The sequence below is a fragment of the Pangasianodon hypophthalmus genome, chromosome 6, assembly GCF_027358585.1.
Source record: "Pangasianodon hypophthalmus isolate fPanHyp1 chromosome 6, fPanHyp1.pri, whole genome shotgun sequence".
In the NCBI taxonomy this organism is placed as follows: domain Eukaryota; kingdom Metazoa; phylum Chordata; class Actinopteri; order Siluriformes; family Pangasiidae; genus Pangasianodon; species Pangasianodon hypophthalmus.
Window position 1 is genome coordinate 698303 of NC_069715.1, and position 20000 is coordinate 718302.

The following is a 20000-nucleotide window of genomic DNA, read 5'->3' on the forward strand; positions in this document are numbered from 1 at the left end:
ATACTGTGTAAGCTCTTTGAGGAACGTGGCTTCAGCAGTCCTTCAGCAGAACCTCGTACAGAAACAGCTGATCTTTATTTGGAGTTAATCCGAATCACTTCATTGATGACAGATGTATAATAATTACTTTTGAGCATGAGATTGAATGTGATTAGTTCATTCTGTGCACAGTCACATGACCCATTATAAAACCAGGTTATTGTGAGTTTTTTTCTTTTTCTTTTTTTCCTCTAAAACATTTCTTTTTGTTTATCAGTTGCATTTTGTTGGTTGCTGTGTCGCATTAAAGGTTTGCACATAAAATTTATACCCCTTGCTGAGGAGTTTCAGGGGAGAGGCTACATATGAGTTGTGTATGAGGCTACATACAACATGTGTGCTAAGCTAGCTAGCTAATTTAGCTAATGTTAATGGTGGTTGTCATGGTAACATTGTATTCTGCAGGGTGGCCTATGAGCTCAGTTTATGATGCCACAAAATCAGCTTCACAGTCTTGGACCATTCACGTCTGAGATTAGTGGTTGACGTGACCCCTGGAAATTTTTAGTTGCAGAACCTGTTTGTTTACGAAGCTAGCTAACTAGCTTAGCTAATGATGTACATATGGTGGTTGTCATGGCAGCATTATATTTTGACGGATAAAATAAGTAAATCTGACACTGGAATCCCACTCGTGACTAACGTGAGCTGGTTTACTGTTACGGGTGAAGGACAGAAGGACATGGGGGCATGTCCAAATTTGCATATTCATATATATTCATAGATCTTAGTGTTTGTAATGAGGGTGAATATGTAGAGATGTTCCTCAGATGTTTTTAGTTGTTTCTTGGACAGTATTGAAGGATTATTATTCAACATCGATGGTTTAAAAATGTGTTTATTTTCAGCAAATTAGAGCACCCAGTTTGCATTTTTATTGGAAAGATATCATTAAACAATTCTTGGTAGTGCACTTTTGGAGCCACGAGACTCATAGACTCCCTCCAGCTCTCATTACCGCTGTGATCACAGTGAATCATGTAAATACAATTTTGTCACGTTTTTTTTTCCCACTCAAATCTCCAGTAGTGAGAGAGCTGCTCAATTTGCTGCTCGTTAAGTATTCAGGTGGTTGCGTGTGATTCTAGTTAGCTCGTCTGACGGCAGAAGTAAAGTCAAATCCTCCACAGGCATATAAATGAATGCTGTATGATGAAATATTTATCTTAGTTATGGCATGAAGCTGCTGAATGACTTTGAAGGACTGCTAGCACTCATGAGTAATTACAGCCACACTCACTGCCCAACCCTGTACCTCCACCCAACTACCCCCACCAACCCCTGCCAACCCCCCACCAGGGACAAACCCAATCATCAGAATGAAGAAAAATGATATTACAGATGCACTGCAGTAATTAGGGCTTTCATGTCCTGCTTTATTAGATGTATGCACAACTCTTTATGTCATTTATGTCATAGCGCTGTCAGATTGTCAGAGGTATATGGAGGTCCTTGGGTTTTTCATTCATAATGCAAATGAAATTCCTTCTATGTGTTTTTGGATAGGATGTGGCTGGCAAAGTCCTGGACCGCTGGGCCATCATGACCTTCGAGGAGGAAATTGCGACACTGCAGCAGTTCCTCCGCTTCGGAGAGACAAAGTCCATTGTCGAGCTGATGGCCCTGCAGGACAAAGAAGGGCAGGCGATCATCGTGCCGACAGTTAGAGCGAACTCGGACATCCGTAGCTTCATAGAGAGCAGCATGCAGCGTCCGTCAGTGCCGCCCACAACGGAGCCTCTGAGCAGAAACAATGGCCACCACTTTGAGAGTTTGGTCAACAACATGGCCTTCATGCTGCCTCTGCAGTTGCTCAACTCTGTTCCTGCACCGCTGCTCAGGTCCAGAGCAGATTCCCGCCAGCAGGATGTTTCGGCACGACCCGAAATTCTGGATTCAAACCCTGACACCTCCTCTCACTTCACCTCTGATATAGAAAGAGAAGATATACCCATGGAGAGAGCAAGCACCAATTTAGAATCAGATGACTTCACATTGAGCGATAACTATTCCTCACCCTCGACACCTTGCACGCCCTCAATCAGCTCCGATATCGCCCAAGTGTCGCCGGAGTCGAAAATCCGCCCAGGAGTTGGGATGAAAAAAGGCCGTGTTTTCTGCAGTGCCTGTGAAAAGACCTTTTATGACAAAGGAACACTGAAGATCCACTACAATGCTGTTCACCTCAAGATCAAGCACAAGTGCACTATCGAGGGATGCAACATGGTCTTCAGCTCGTTGAGAAGCCGCAACCGGCACAGCGCCAACCCGAACCCACGCCTGCACATGCCCATGAATCGAAACAATCGGGACAGGGATGTGAGGGATGGACTGAGTGGGGGGGATGAGGCAGAAAAGCGGGACCTCAGCAGGCCTGTCTCCAGCTACATCAGCAATTCTGAGTCCAAACTGCACAGCTCCTTTCCAAGCATCAGCCACAGCGGGATTGTCTTCCCCAACCTAAAGACTGTGCAGCCAGTGCTGCCTTTCTACCGCAGCCTGGTGACACCTGCTGAGCTTGCCAACACACCTGGAAATCTGCCCTCCCTGCCCCTACTGTCCTCTTCTTCTGTGCCTGTAAGCGTAGGAGACATGGAGAGCAATGCCGAACCTGTGCCCAAGAAGAAATCCCGTAAATCCAGCATGCCCATAAAGATTGAGAAAGATGAGTTGGAAGAGCGAAGCAGCTCCAATAATGATGATGATGACGATCCTCCTGCCAGTATGGACTCTGGGATGGATTGTATGGTAAAGACAGAATGTGATGAGCATGGTGTTGTTCATCCCTCAATCCAGCCCTCTGTCCTCACCCATTCTTCCCATACAGAAGAACTACAAACAGAGGACAAACACCAAGCCCAGGGGTGCAGTCTCACCCACTCGCTGTCTTCCTTCAGCAACACGCAAAGAGACTTACTTGACTTTGGAGACCAAACCTGCAGCGAAGACTTGGATCTCCGACCCACTGGCGAAGTGGCACTAAGCGGCACCCCCTGTGAGTCTGAGGTCCGCACAGACGCCGATGGTGACCTACAGATTGTGTGTGCAGATGATGAAGACGAGCTTCTCCATCACTGCGAGAGTTGCAATAAGACCTTCAAAAACTCCTACAGTGCCAAAATGCATTACCGCAGCGTCCACTTGAAGGAAATGCACATGTGCACCGTAGCAGGCTGCAACGCCGCTTTCCCGTCCCGCAGGAGCAGAGACAGGTGAGTGCTAGCAGAGCAAAATCCAACACAACCAAGGGTTAGGAGCCACTGAATCAATACTAATTCCACTTGTCTGCGGTTCTTTATTAGTTCTACAGAATGGTGGAAAGTTCCATGATAGCTAGCCTCTGTTTGTAAAGGTCATAGATGATGTCAGGATGGTCACATGACTGACTAAAATAATAAATAACTATACAGGTACATTTGTTTCCCATAGTTAAGCAACATAAATGTACCAATAAAGGTATAAAGGTGGTCCTCAAGGTTCAGTAATGTATACTGAATGTGTTTTAAAGGGTCCTTACATTCACTTGGCCCAGGTATCTACTCATTGTAGCTAACAAACTGATCTTAAACATCTTCAATCCAAGTAGGCATTCAAACGTACAGAACAAAGGTGCTTAATTTCTAAAAAAAAAAAAAACCCTACTTTTCTGATTGTGTCTTTTGTATCATTTTTCTCTTCAGACACAGTGCAAATTTGAATTTACATCACAAGCTGTTGACCAAAGATCACTACGTCTTCACTCCGTCCTGCAGAGACATCTCCGCTGATTCTGAATTCCCTCCTAAAGATCCTCTGAGCCAGACGTCTGTTATCTTCAAGAGCACAAACCGCATGGGCCTTGTGTTTCCCATGAGCAAATCCTCTGATAGCGTAGAGGATCCGGTGGAGGACGAGGCCGTGTTGGACCTAAGCACCAGAGGAAGTGGTCACTCTTCTTCCTGGGACTCAGATGCAGGCAGTGAGGAGGAGCTCCCCATGGAGGACAGCGATGAGAACGAGAGTTGCGACGGGCTGAGTTCCAGTGTGGTCAGTCTCGGGCAGCAGGTCAACAACTCATCTTCACCCATCACCTGCCACGTCTGCCAGAAGGTTTACAGCAACAAGGGCACATTCAGGGCGCACTACAAAACCGTGCACCTTCGGCTCCTGCACAAGTGCAAGGTACCAGGGTGTGACACAACGTTCTCTTCCGTCCGGAGCCGCAATCGACACAGCCAGAACCCAAATTTACACCGGAACCTTCCGACAAACAACACCACCGTCAATCAGGAGTAGTGATAAATATACACACGGATGGTGAAATGAACCCTAATAATGAGCACTTGTGTGTAAGTGGAAAAGCACAGGCCTTCATAGATTCTACCTAAAATTCACAATGATGAACTGTTCCGAGGGGCTCAGAAGAGTGTTTTTTTCATCTTGTGCATATAATTTACAGCGCAATTTGTGGTTTCTTGCGATGGGCAAAACTTCAAGTAGCTAAGATTTCGTTAAATTCAAGTGAATGAAAAATATATAATGTGAATATGCTCTGTATAACAGAACAAAACATTGTTCAAGAAATTATTAACACTGGGCAAGTTGCTCTTTATGGAGATATTTTCTAAGGTTACAGCCTTTAGACAAAACACTTCAGTCAATATAACGGTACAGGAAATGGATTAATCGGCGATAATTGGCCACAAGTACCACATACCCTAAACCCTAAACCTTGGAAGGTGGTGGTGATGAGGTGGAAAATTTTAGACTGTCCAAAAAGCCACAGCTGAGAGGCTCTATGTGGTTGCATGACTTTATTTCATTTGCGTTTATGTTATTTATTCCACTGCAAATTATTTCCATACAGAAAGAGTTCCAGTTCAAATGAACGTACAGACTTTTTACAAATTGTCGTTGTTGTTGTTGTTGTTTTTTTAATCGAACCTTTTTGCATTTGACGTGTATGAAAATTACTTGGATGGAAACTTGACTCATCACAACAATACTTCCTGTAACCTGGTGAATCAGTCTCATATCTAATCTAGAAATCAAAATTTAGCCTGAAGCAGAAGCACATCATGTTAAAAATGTATTTTTACTACATTTCTAAACACTACCAAACACTTAAACAGCTTGATTTCAACGCTGTTAGTGTTTGTTTATTACAAAAAAAAGCATTTTCAGTGATACAGCTGATTTGGCACTTTCTTTTTTTTGCAGAATAAGCTCCAGAGTTCAAATAACAAACCTGTCAGAACTATTCAGTACTTAACTAGCACAAACTATCATTATTATTATTATTATTATTATTATTATTATTGTTCAATTTCATTACAATCACAGCGACATGACAATCACTATGTATGAGGAAAGATTAACCAGAACAAAGTTTTAGTAAAATTTATAGGACGAGCAACAAACCTAGCAGTAACGCTAACACAGAATGTAGCTGTACAGCTAGCAGTAAGTCAAGCAATAAGGAAATTACAGAAAAGCTAACAAGGTAAAAAAGCAGTATGGCTAACAGGAAGGCTAGTGGTATAGTTAATAGCAGTACAGCTAGTAATAGTGTCAGTAAGACTACCTGGTTTTAGCAGTAAACCAACAGCAAAACTTACTATATAGCGAGTATAGCAATACGATTAGCATGAAACCTGCTTGTGATTACTAGCTGGTAACATGCTAGTGAGATTTCATTACTGCATTGAAAACAAAATGGTTGATTAGAACTCCTAAATTGGTCACTTTTTTCCACTCCAGTATTATCATTATACAAAATTCCCACTCATTTTGATTATATGATGTAATATTCGTTGTGCCAAATCAGTTTTTTTTTTTTATTTATTTCCTGAAATAAGCCCCAACGTTAAGTTTCAGTGATCACGCGGAAGGGAGAGTTCTGAACGTGCTGCACTTGCTAAAAAATCCATTTCATAAATATAGTACTGGATATATCACAGACACAAGTTTTAATTTAACACGTTAAAACGCTTAAAAGTGTGAATACGATACCGAAGTATCCTGCCACCTGACTGCGACCTGCTGCATTAGCAAACGCACGATCAGCAGCATGACAGTAATCCGTGTTAAACTTCAGAACAGTGACGGAGTGAACGTGGACAGTGAAGTCATCAACATACGTACAACTACTGCGGACCAAATGGTTTTACTTACCGTATTTTTTTAAATATAAAACAAGAATTTTTTCTTCTCTCTATCACATGCTGTGTAAATGTTATCATTTTCACATTAGACTAGCTACAAAACACCACTTTCTTTATTGTTTTTTTTTTTTGTTTTGTTTTTTTACGGTAGCCTTTCTACTACGGCAGTTACGGTACATTTGGCCTTATTTGCATAATACTTGTTTACATTTCGAAACCACTTGTAACAAGAAACTTCGGAAAGTGTGTAACGTTCATGATTTATGAGATACAAGCAGGAGGTTCTTGGATATTATTTACAGACCATCCATCAAACAAGGGGGCGGAGCTAAAAACAGGAAGTAGAGCATTGCTAGGTCATAATGGACAGCTTCTGCAACTGTGGTCATCTAATAACAAATAACAGAAAGTATTTGCCCCCATCTACCCCACACCAATCACTGCGGAAGTGGGTGGGACATTTGGATGTTTAAGTTTATTACCCAAATCGCCCCCCCCCAACACACACACACACACACACACACACACACACACCTCCCCCTGTTTAACAAGGGAGAATTAAAAGATAGAAACAGGTCGTTTTCTGATTTTTTTCTCCTGAGTGGATCTTATAGTCCACGTTAAATTTAGAGCATCGTGTAGGAGGTGCTACAGATTTATCCAGAGTTTCATAGCGTGTGTTAAACTGAAAGACTCAAATATTTAAAATATAAATTAAAAAAACAAACACAATGCTTCATAATTCCCTACAGTATTTCGTTTTTTTTTTACTTGTCCTGAAGATATTTTAAACACTGTACATAACCATACACGTGGTCTGGAAAATGTCGCCATTGTGTTCATTTTATTTTCCTCTAAATCCTGGTCATGTGATTCCAGTGCTTGATTTGAATTAAACTGTACCTTGTGGGTCGAGCGTGTGTGTGTGTGTGTGTGTGTGTGTGTGTGTGTGTTCAGTTGAAGGTGCAGGATTCACCTGGTGTCCGATGTTCAGTAATATAACACGTTGACGTTTCCTCATGATTGTTGTTTTATCGTTTCGGGATATTTTGTGGCATTCCATGAATTCTGTTGTGTTGCTGTTGTGTAAATTATTGTACAGTGTTGTGTTGTTTTTTTTCTAATTTGTTCTTATAAACACTAAAGCTGACCAAAGATTCTTCATCATAAACGAGCAGTATTAATAATAATAATAATAATAACAATAGTAATAATGAATCTCTTTAAAGATGCAGTCTGTGTTTGTATTTTGCGAGATTTTGTTACGATTGGAAAAACAGAGCTGTTTATTGTTGTAGTGTAGCTGGGCGTACGCTACACGATGGTTAGCCTGATTTTTATCCCCTTTCCCAGATCTCCAACCACAAACCTAGCAAAACCTAGCTTAGCAATTTAATACCAACCACGAGAGTTTACCTGACATTAGCTAGCTTGTTAGCGAAATTCATTAGATTCTTAATTACAAAAGGCATTAGCTAGCTAGTTTTGCAACAGTGTTATTTATATTAGCTAGCTAACAACATAATGTCAATCATTAACAAACTTTATCCTGTTATATATATTATATAATTATTTGATTAAAACTAGTATTTTAGGCTTCAGTATTTTAAGCTTAAAAAAAAGTCAAAAGAAACACTCCTGATGATGATTGGCTGGTCAGATTTAACTGAAGCTCCGCCCTCATTGACCCAGGCAAACTCGGGAACGTGTCACACCCTGGCATCGTACAAACAAATATTCTAAAAATAGCAATATAAGCTAAGCTAGCAGTCTCCCAAAACACAACACTGCACTAATGTTAGCTAGCTAACTATTCGGATTTAGCTTAACAGTAGCAATTGGTGTATACGGTTTAAAATAACATATTTGTTAAAATTACACATTATACTAGTTTAGCAATATTAGTTAAGCTAGTTAGCTGCACAAACCCAGTAATAGGTTTTGTTTATCTTTTCACCAGTATCTAGCTTCAGAACCAACCTAGCTAGCTTTATGCTAATGCGTTTATTATGTATAGCGTACGCCCAGTTACACATGTATGAAATGAAATGTAAAAACTCCTACACACACACACACACACTCACACACACACACACGCGTTTTTACAGTATTGTTGTCATCATGTCACATTTATGCCACGTCTGCTCATAAACAATTTAAAAATGTTCATGTTTTTATTCTTGATTCGTTGTGACAATAATAAAAAGCCATGATTTCAGAGACTGGAGTCGAGTGTATTGTTACACACACACTCAGACACACACTCACACTCAGACACACACACTTACACACACACACACACACTCACACACACACGTACACACACTTCAGTTTAGTTTATCACACATAAGTATAAAACATCAAACGTTTTATTGTGTGATGTCATCGTCTGTACCGGTACTGCATTACAGCATTTATCTAAAATATAAATTAATGAGTTTATATCTATAATAAAGCATATAAGTAAATATACTTATATATAAATAAATAAACTTACACATGGAGTATAATAAAGTAAATGAATAAATTAACATAAAAATGAAGTGCAGAGGTAAATTGAAACCTCTGGTATTGTACAGTGATAACATAAAAGTACATGAAATATATAGATAAATAAATTTACAAATATTAAGTATATAGATAAATAAATGTATATCTATAATAAAGTATAAATATATATATATTTACACAGCAATAAAGTATATGTTATAAGTATATATTATATATTTATGATGAACACATTCGATCGCTTTAAGACTAAAAATGAAGCCCAAGTTCCCTAAAAATGATTTTCATTAATCTTAGTAAAATTCAATATTTTAGAGAATCGAATGATCAGAAATCTCGCTGCAGTATCGCGCTGTTCGTTGTTAAACTCCGACTGTTTTCGGTGAGCAGCGCAGCCTGCAGGATAATCTCGCCACAGATAATCCCGCCACAGCGCTGATACACACAGCTGTGTTTCCGCCGGATGAAATTTAACGCTCACTGGATGACAGACTTTTAACATCTTGAGGTTTATTGGACAGTGTGCTCTTCGCTTGTCCCGCCCAGTCGCACGTGACTAACTGCCAATCACAGAAATGATAATAAACATGACGAACGTCTCAAACGTAACATATCAGCGCCAGTCGGAATCACTCAGCGCTGCTGCTGGGGTAATCTGTAAATATTGTAAATAAAATATCAGTATACACTTCCGTTTGATTATTTATATTACGTTTTCACTCTTTCTCACATTTTAGCTAGCTAGCTGTCACATCTTTCTTCAGCTAGCAGCTTAGCTACTTTTTAGGAGGAAATGGCCGACACGGCTAATGTTGACCTGAATACAGAAAAGTCTTTTGATGCTTATACTTATGAGGAGAAAATTAAACAAGAGGGCCGACCATCACCCAAGATTTTAATTCAAAAGTCAGGAAGCAAAAAAAAGTCCTTTTAGCCGCCTTGGTGCAGTAAAATCAGTAAAAATCGATTAGCCATGTTTATTAGTTTATTAGTGTGAAATTCAGATCAATAAAGTTACAGCTAGAATACAGTACAGATACATTTATACACCTAGAGTAAACCTATAAACCTACAAAAATATACAGCTAAATAAATGTATATCTGTAATTAAAGTATAGTATTCAGCAGATAAATAAATATATACCTGTAATAAAGTATAGAGATGAATATACAAACATAAATAAAAGCGTGTAAAATAAATAAATAAATAACATAGATATATTTCTACATATTGAATTTATAGTGTTATAGCGTTAAAGTATATCTAATTAAATAGAGTTAATGTAATATTGCGTATAGAATTGAAAGTGAATGCAGCATAAATCCTGCTCTGTTTGAGTCTTTAAGAAAACGCTATTATTTATTGGTTACGGTTAAATCCAGGGTTACGTTCTTTCTGAAAGGATTCGTGAGCAGACGCTTTCCCCCCCGACATGGAGACACTCTGCAGATCAATACGAGTTCAGATGTCACATCCGTAACACTGCCACTGTCCTTATCAGGTTAGTTTAGACACCAGGAGAAATCTCAGTGTGGCTTCGGTGAAGGATTTCAAATCTCAAAAACTGCTTTTATTCCAAACACATGCAACAATTAAACACACTAAACAAATTTCAGCAAAAAGGCTCAATGGAAAGAGCAAAGTACCTGGACATGAACACACACACACACACACACACACACACATGGTGACGCTAAAACTGAATTATGTTATTGAAGAGGAGACTGAAGGTGCGATCAGACTACAGCTAATTCCTTTATGTAAGAATCAAAGGTATTGATTGAACCGATGGATTTCACACACACACACACACACACGTACACACACGCATACACACACACATACATACACACACACACACACACACACACAAAGTGTTCATTTCCATTCAGCCACACAGTTACACTATGGCACAGTTACAAAAAATACAAAAGAAAAAAAGGTTTTTGGTTTAAATATAATGACAATAAACTGAACTGAGGAACTAGAACACACACACACACATGCACACACACACACACACACACACACACACACACACGGTACAAGATTTAATTTGACTTCAAATCAAGCACATAGATCACATACAATCACACACTTCCTTCCCTCCTTCCTTACTCACTTAATTCCTCGCTTACTAGGGGTCCAAGCACTTTTATCTTGTTTTGTCAGGATTTTAATTTTTATCATCATTCTCTTTCTGCCTTTAAATGAGTTACAAATCACATCAGATGTCATTCGGACCTAAAACACGGCCTGATGGTGGCGCTCCAGAGCAGTATATCTCCTAAACCGTACGCTGTACTTCTAACCTGACATGCATAAATAAATCAACTCCATTCAGTGCAACATTAATTTCAGTTTATAGGTTTATAGTTCGGAACATGTAGCTCCTCTTTACACATTTTCATCCATTTAGAAAAGAAACCTAAACCCAATTGCAGTGCATTGTGGGTAAAATGTGTTCCTGAAGTCTGTAGTGACCTTCTTCATCTAACATTTAACCTGAGCTGATAAACAAAAAGAAATGGAGGAGAGCAGAAGAGAAAAAGAGCTGCACTGCCCCCTAGTGGACAATTCACATCATGACATCATTACTATTTTTATTTTTGCCTGTTAATCAGTGTGTGTGTGTGTGTGCGTGTGTGTGCGTGTGTGTACATCTTTCTGCTTTAAACAACAGCTCCAGCCTAAGCAGCCTGTATTTTAGCTTATTTCTGTAAATAATTAGTGTAACTCTGTAGTGACCAAAAGAATAGAGAAGGTGGAAATGAGGTTCTTACACTGACGTATGCAAAACAACATCTAGACATCTACAAGTGCTGTAGACTGATGAAGGAAAACTGAACTCTTTGGCCCCAATCACCAAAGGAATATTTGGAGAAAAAAAAGGAGCAGCATCTGATGAAATGAAAACTTTTCTAACTGTTACTCATGGAGGAGGATCTATTACGGGGTTGCGTGGCAGCGGAAACATTACACAGGTAGACGGAAGAATAGATTCCAGCAAATATCAGCAAAGTCTGGGAGCAAATGTGACACAGTTAGTCAAGAAACTGAAGGTGGAAAAAGGCTGGATTCAGTAATGAATGTGTGTATTCAATAGTGTTTGTGTGTTCAGTAGTGTGTGTGTGTTCAGTAGTGTGTGTTCAGTAGTGAATGTGTGTGTTCAATAGTGTGTGTTCAGTAGTGAATGTGTGTATTCAATAGTGTGTGTGTGTTCAGTAGTGAATGTGTGTATTCAATAGTGTGTGTGTTCAGTAGTGAATGTGTGTATTCAATAGTGTGTGTGTGTTCAGTAGTGAATGTGTGTATTCAATAGTGTGTGTGTGTGTTCAGTAGTGAATGTGTGTGTTCAATAGTGTGTGTGTGTTCAGTAGTGAATGTGTGTATTCAATAGTGTGTGTGTGTTCAGTAGTGAATGTGTGTATTCAATAGTGTGTGTGTGTTCAGTAGTGAATGTGTGTGTTCAACAGTGTGTGTTCAGTAGTGTGTGTGTGTTCAGTAGTGTGTGTTCAGTAGTGTATGTATGTGCCCAATAGTGTGTGTGTGTTCAGTAGTGTGTGTTCAGTAGTGTATGTGTGTGTCCAATAGTGTGTGTGTTCAGTAGTGAATGTGTGTGTCCAATAGTGTGTGTTCAGTAGTGAATGTGTGTGTCCAATAGTGTGTGTTCAGTAGTGAATGTGTGTTTTCAATAGTGTGTGTTCAGTAGTGAATGTGTGTATTCAATAGTGTTTGTGTGTTCAGTAGTGTGTGTGTGTGTGTTCAGTAGTGTGTGTTCAGTAGTGAATGTGTGTGTTCAGTAGTGTATGTGTGTTCGGTAGTGTGTGTGTGTTCAGTAGTGTGTGTTCAGTAGTGAATGTGTGTATTCAATAGTGTGTGTGTGTGTTCAGTAGTGAATGTGTGTATTCAATAGTGTGTGTGTGTGTTCAGTAGTGTGTGTGTGTTCAGTAGTGTGTGTTCAGTAGTGAATGTGTGTATTCAATAGTGTGTGTTCAGTAGTGAATGTGTGTATTCAATAGTGTTTGTGTGTTCAGTAGTGTGTGTGTTCAGTAGTGTGTGTTCAGTAGTGTATGTGTGTGTCCAATAGTGTGTGTTCAGTAGTGAATGTGTGTGTTCAATAGTGTGTGTTCAGTAGTGTATGTGTGTATTCAATAGTGTGTGTGTGTTCAGTAGTGAATGTGTGTGTTCAATAGTGTGTGTTCAGTAGTGTATGTGTGTATTCAATAGTGTGTGTGTGTTCAGTAGTGAATGTGTGTGTTCAATAGTGTGTGTCCAGTAGTGTATGTGTGTATTCAATAGTGTGTGTGTGTTCAGTAGTGAATGTGTGTGTTCAATAGTGTGTGTTCAGTAGTGTATGTGTGTGTCCAATAGTGTGTGCGTTCAGTAGTGTGTGTGTGTTCAGTAGTGTGTGTTCAGTAGTGTATGTGTGTATTCAATAGTGTGTGTGTGTTCAGTAGTGAATGTATGTGTTCAATAGTGTGTGTGTGTTCAGTAGTGAATGTGTGTGTTCAATAGTGTGTGTTCAGTAGTGAATGTGTGTATTCAATAGTGTTTGTGTGTTCAGTAGTGTGTGTGTGTTCAGTAGTGTGTGTTCAGTAGTGTATGTGTGTGTCCAATAGTGTGGGTTCAGTAGTGTATGTGTGTGTCCAATAGTGTGTGTTCAGTAGTAAATGTGTGTGTTCAATAGTGTGTGTTCAGTAGTGAATTTGTGTATTCAATAGTGTTTGTGTGTTCAGTAGTGTGTGTGTGTTCAGTAGTGTGTGTTCAGTAGTGTATGTGTGTGTCCAATAGTGTGGGTTCAGTAGTGAATGTGTGTATTCAATAGTGTGTGTCTGTTCAGTAGTGTGTGTGTGTGTTCAGTAGTGTATGTGCTCAATTCAGTGGAGTATCTTCAGTCATGCATGTGTGTGTGTTCAGTGTGTTCAGTAGTGTATGAGTGTGTTCAGTAGTGTGTGTCTATCTTCAGTCATGCATGTGTGTTCAGTAGTGTATGTGTGTTCAGTGTGTTCAGTAGTCTATTTCTATCTTTAGTAGTGTGTGTGTGTGTGTGTGTGTTCAGTAGTGTAAGTATGAGTGTATGTCTATCTTGTGGTGGGTACAAACAAAAGATGCCTTGTTCTGAGTTGTCTAAAGCGTCTAGATGTAAATATCAGGAAATGAAAGCTGAAATTTTGATCTCAAACCCAAATGTCTTCAGTGTAGAGCAGAAAGAACTGGCCTTGTGTTCCAATACTTTCAGAGGGGACTGTATGTGTGCTCAGTAGTATATGTGTATGTGTTCAGTAGCCTGTGGGTGAGTTCAGTAGTGTATGTGTGTGTTCAGTAGTGTATGTGTGTGTTCAGTAGCCTGTGGGTGAGTTCAGTAGTGTATGTGTGTGTTCAGTAGTGTATGTGTGTGTTCAGTAGCCTGTGGGTGAGTTCAGTAGTGTATGTGTGTGTTCAGTAGTGTATGTGTGTGTTCAGTAGCCTGTGGGTGAGTTCAGTAGTGTATGTGTGTGTTCAGTAGTGTATGTGTTCAGTTCAGCAGTGTGTTCAGTTCAGTAGTGTGTTCAGTAGTGTATGTGTTCAGTTCAGTAGTGTGTTCAGTAGTGTATGTGTGTGTTCAGTAGTGTATGTGTTCAGTTCAGTAGTGTATGTGTGTGTTCAGTAGTGTATGTGTTCAGTTCAGTAGTGTATGTGTTCAGTTCAGTAGTGTATGTGTTCAGTAGTGTATGTGTGTGTTCAGTAGTGTGTTCAGTAGTGTATGTGTGTGTTCAGTAGTGTGTTCAGTAGTGTATGTGTTCAGTTCAGTAGTGTGTTCAGTAGTGTATGTGTGTGTTCAGTAGTGTATGTGTTCAGTTCAGTAGTGTATGTGTTCAGTTCAGTAGTGTATGTGTGTGTTCAGTAGTGTGTTCAGTAGTGTATGTGTGTGTTCAGTAGTGTGTTCAGTAGTGTATGTGTTCAGTTCAGTAGTGTGTTCAGTAGTGTATGTGTTCAGTTCAGTAGTGTAAGTCTATCTTTAATGTCAATGTTAATTTTATTTATAGAGCACAGTTAAAAACAACAGCAGTTGCCCGATGTGCTGTACAATAAAAACAAACAGAACATAAAACACACAACATTATAACACACTGTATCACAATAACAAATAAATCAATACTGATTATAAGCTAAAGAAAAGAGAGATGTTTTTAACTTACATTTAAAATCACGTAATGTAGGAGCGGATCTAATAAAAACATGAAGACTGTTCCAACGCTGGGGTGCAGCTACAGGAAAGCACGATCACCTCTCAGTTTCAGTCTAGACTTAGGGACAATTAATAATCTCTGAGATCTTACACTGTCAGGTTCTCTGAGATCTTACACTATCATATTGCACAAAACTGCACATATCCGCACTTTATATCGGTACTGTCAGACTGCTGCTGCCACTATATATACACTATATTGCCAAAAGTATTGGGACACCCCTCCAAATCATTGAATTCAGGTGTTCCAATAACTGCCACAGGTGTATAAAATCAAGCAGCTAGGCATGCAGACTGCTTCTACAAACATTTGTGAAAGAAAGCGTCGCTCACAGGAGCTCAGAGAATTCAAGTCCATTCGTGAAATTTCCTCACTACTAAATACTCCACGGTCAACTGTTAGTGGTATTATAACAAAGTGGAAGCAATTGGGAACAACAGCAACTCAGCCACGAAGTGGTAGGCCACGTAAAGTCACAGAGCGGGGTCAGCGCATGCTGAGGCTCACAGGGCGCAGAAGTCACCAACTTTCTGCAGAGTCAATAGCTACAGACCTCCAAACTTCATGTGACCTTCAGATTAGCTCAAGAACATTGCGTAGAGAGCTTCATGGAATGGGTTTCCATGGCCGAGCAGCTGCATCCAAGCCACACATCACCAAGTGCAACGCAAAGCGTCGGATGCAGTGGAGATGTGTTCTCTGGAGTGATGAATCACGCTTCTCTGTCTGGCGAGCCGATGGACGAGTCTGGGTTTGGAGGTTGCCAGGAGAACGGTACATTTCGGACTGCATTGTGCCGAGTGTGAAATTTGGTGGAGGAGGAATTATGGTGTGGGGTTGTTTTTCAGGAGTTGGGCTTGGCCCCTTAGTTCCAGTGAAAGGAACTTTGAATGCTTCAGGATACCAAAACATTTTGGACAATTCCATGCTCCCAACCTTGTGGGAACAGTTTGGAGCAGGCCCCTTCCTCTTCCAACATGACTGTGCACCAGAGCACAAAGCAAGGTCCATAAAGACATGGATGACAGAGTCTGGTGTGGATGAACTTGACTGGCCTGCACAGAGTCCTGACCTGAACCCGATAGAACACCTTTGGGATGAATTAGAGCGGAGACTGAGAGCCAGGCCTTCTCGACCAACATCAGTGTGTGACCTCACCAATGCGCTTTTGGAAGAATGGTCAAATATTCCTATAAACACACTCCTCAACCTTGTGGACAGCCTTCCCAGAAGAGTTGAAGTTGTTATAGCTGCAAAGGGACAACTCCATATTAAACCCTACAGATTAAGAATGGGATGCCATTAAAGTACATGTGCATGTAAAGGCAGACGTCCCAAAACTTTTGGCAATATATTGTATTTTTCTTTATATTTAATATTTTTCTATATTTTTATACAGTTGTATAAAGCATTTCACTGCAACTCGTACTGTGTATGGTTATGTATGTGACAAATAAAATTTGAATTAGAATTTTTTAATTCGTATGTATGTGCTCACTTCAGTAGTGTATGTATTCAGTAGTATATGTGTGTGTTCAGTAGTGTATGTGTATTCACTTCAGTAGTGTGTGTGTGTATTCAATAGTATATGTGTGTATTGAGTAGTGTGTGTGTGTATTCAGTAGTGTGTGTGTGTATTCAGTAGTGTATGTGTTCACTTCAGTAGAGTATGTGTGTATTCAGTAGTGTGTTCACTTCAGTAGTGTGTGTGTATTCAGTAGTGTATGTGTTCAGTTCAGTAGTGTGTGTTCAGTTCAGTAGTGTATGTGTGTATTCAGTAGTGTATGTGTTCACTTCAGTAGTGTATTTCTATATTCAGTACTGCATGTCTGTGTGTTCAGTACAGGATGTATGTGTGTGTTCAGTAGTGTATTTATATATATTCAGTAGTGCATGTGTGTATTCAGTAGTGAATATGTTCACTTCAGTAGTGTGTGTTCAGTTCAGTAGTGTATTTATATATATTCAGTAGTGCATGTGTAGCTTCAGTAGTACATGTGTGTTCAGTAGTGTGTGTGAATTCTGTTTAGTTGTGTATGTGTGAGTCAGGAAGTGTATGTGTGTATTCAGTAGTGTGTGTGTTCTGTTCAGTAGTGTATTTGTGAGTTCAGTATTGTATGTGTTCAGGTGTGTGTGTGTGTGTGTGTGTGTGTTCAGTAGTGTATTTGTGAGTTCAGTATTGTATGTGTTCAGGTGTGTGTGTGTGTTCAGTAGTGTGTGCGCGCGCCAGCATAAGCCACCAGAAGAGAAAAAAAAAAAAAAGAAAAAGAAAAACACCCCACCGCGCGCCACATTTTGCGCGCGAACAGGTCACATTTTCAGTTTCATATTCACGCAGGACTTCATTAACGCGCGCGCGCTCACACACACACACACACACACACACCGCGGCGTTGCTCTCTCTCCATCCTCCGAGGCGCTGGATGGGATTTTCGCTCTGTTGACCTTCACACATATTTGGGTTTGAACAGGGAGAGAGGGAGAGACAGAGGAGTGAAGAAGAAAGAAAGAAAGAAAGACAGAAAGACAGAAGAAGAGGAGTGTGTTGTGGTGTGCTGAGTGTGTGAGGTGTTTTTTTTTTTTTTCATTCCCGGGCCTTTCTCTCTCTCTCTCTCTCTCTCTCTCTCTTTTCATTATTTATTTCCGTTATTGATGGTGGGAGATTTCCGCGCGTGCACGAATCGCGTGGTGACATTTGTGACATTTTGGGTGTTTTCCGAGCGCGCGCCATGGCTCGGCCGCGACCCCGCGACTATAAAGCAGGAGATCTGGTTTTCGCCAAGATGAAGGGCTACCCGCACTGGCCCGCGAGGGTGAGTACCGAGCCGAGCCGCGCTCCTGCGCTCCGAGTCCGGCGGCCCGAGCCACGACGCCCCGCTGCTCCGCTCCGGCTCTAGGCCCGCTATTCTATTCCCTCAGCTCGGAGAGCGAGCCAGCGCGGCATTAAACGGCTTCCGAGGTCCATTTTGTGTCCTTTATGTCTATGCATGTGTGTGTGTGTGTGTGTGTGTGTGTGTGTGTGTGGTAGGCAATGGCGCTGTTGCCTCTCAGGTGTGTGTGTGTGTGTGTGTGTGTGTGTGTTCGCTTGTTTTTCTCTGAATTTCCGCCCTTCTCTTTAGCGCCTTTTCTCCACCTTCAGCTCCATTTCTCCTCGATTTCCCCCCGCAGCCGAGCCCCACGCCTTCCCACGGGTTAGATCGGATTAGATCTGATACAGTTCCCGCTGTGATGCTAAAGATCAGACTGCTAACACATGAGGCTGGTGTGCGTTTTGCTGCTTCTGACGCTGGAATGGAATAAAATGGTGTGATGGAGGTCGCGCTCATGGCTGATGGTGAAGCGCTTCAGGCTCCTCAGCCGGAGCTGCACAGGCTCTTAACTCCCCATGTTTTACTCTCACACACACACACACACACACACACAGTGTCATAACTGCGTCATAGTCCTGGAACACCTTTGTGTTCATTTCTGTGAAGTCTCACACACACACACACACACACACACACACACACACAGTTCCTGTTCAGAAATAGTTAAGGTGTTTAGGCTCAGCTACGCACACACACACACACACACACACACACACACTGTTTGTGCAAACACCATTCACTTCACAACCAGCATTAAAGGTGCAGTATGGAGCTGCGTCCTCGAAGCCCCGCCCCCTTTCCGTGCCACACCCCCCTTCCTTCAGAATGAAGAGACACACCCCCTTCTGCACCTATCAGAGACGTTTATAAATAAGATTTCTAGTTTCTATATAAGGAGCACAGTGGAATAAAATCTCCGTCTCAGGTCCTGCTCGTGTTTATCTCTCTGTGAAGGAAAGGTTCTGCTTGTGAGTGTGTAGCAGAAGTGTGTGTACACAACACACAACACACAGGTCATGTGACGGAGGAGACGAGAGCGCTGTTGCCTGGTTACGCACGGCACGCCGTCGCCGTAAACAACCTCCTCACCGCATTCCAGCTTTTCTTCATTCATTATTCCTGCTATCATTTACACGCCATCATTTCATTTATCACTCGCTTCACTTTTCATTTACACCTCTCTAAACGCGTGCTGAACAATCCGTCACAAAGCTCCTCCTCCTCCCTCACTCGCACAAGGAATTGTGGGTAATATTAGCTGAAAAAGTGTCCATAGATCCACACTTTAAAAGTCTACTGACCATCAGGGACCTTTTGTTTCCGCATCCCGCGGTTTGGGACGTGATAATTCCGATCTGGGACACGGTTCAGGACGAACAGAAGCGAACGGAGACGCAGCGTCAGTTTCTGTTTAACCTTTAAACATGAATAATTAGTTTATGATGATAAATAAGACACTTTGAAGTGACGGTTGTGTTTCTTAGTGACTGACCCTGTTGCCTCCGTCAGTAGAGGTGTGTGTGTGTGTGTGTGTGTGTGTGTGTGTGTGGGGTTTAATCCCTCTCCTATTTTTGGTTGTTGCTGTAGTACGTAGCTGGTTCTGTTTCTCAGAATAGAATAATATAAACGAGTAATTTAAATTTGTCTCGGCGTTTTGTCCTGATTCGACTCAAAGCGGCGAATAAACACACACCTCGTCTTTCACGTCGTTTTCAAACAAACTGTTTTCATCGAAACGTTTCTTACGAGTTTCCACGTCGTCACTTTGCTAATCAGACAGGAACGAGTAATAAATCCTATAAAACTCTTCGCTGCTGATCAGCTTCTCTCAGTCGCTCGGCTCTGAACTGATCAGTTGTGTTCAGCGAAATAATTTGCATAAACGCACCTGATTGGATAAACTGAAATATTAAATGGCTCTTGTTTAGAAAACCAGAGTCACTAAATTATGGTCAGTTTTTTCCACACGTTTATCGGCTCTGCTACGTGATTTTTCTTTAAATAAGACGTAAAAGAAACTGCACTCAGTGTGAAGAATAATCGCTAAATGTACATTTTTCCGAATTTAATTAGCCGCTTATTTTAACGTGTGATCTATCGGAGTCGTAACCTTTTTACGAGCGACACCTTTGTAACGTTAACGCTCATGTTTACAGTAACACCGTTTACAGCCAGCATTAAAGCAGCGATAAGGAACTCCAACAGC

At 40.9% G+C, this 20000-nt stretch overlaps 2 protein-coding genes across 4 annotated transcripts in view; both read left to right on the top strand.

Moving 5' to 3' along the window:
* bnc1 (basonuclin 1) overlaps positions 1-8400 on the top strand; it is a 19342-nt gene extending 10942 nt beyond the window's left edge. For both annotated transcript variants that reach the window (XM_053235177.1, XM_034305508.2), the window contains 2 exons: positions 1546-3251; positions 3720-8400. In XM_053235177.1, coding sequence (XP_053091152.1) covers positions 1546-3251; positions 3720-4314 — 2301 coding nt within the window. In that variant the 3' untranslated portion in view covers positions 4315-8400. The remainder of the gene's footprint in view (positions 1-1545; positions 3252-3719) is intronic.
* Positions 8401-17256: 8856 nt separating this feature from the next.
* The window catches only part of hdgfl3 (HDGF like 3), an 11918-nt gene continuing 9174 nt past the window's right edge, over positions 17257-20000 (top strand). For both annotated transcript variants that reach the window (XM_034305471.2, XM_034305472.2), the window contains exon 1: positions 17257-17737. In XM_034305471.2, coding sequence (XP_034161362.1) covers positions 17654-17737 — 84 coding nt within the window. In that variant the 5' untranslated portion in view covers positions 17257-17653. The remainder of the gene's footprint in view (positions 17738-20000) is intronic.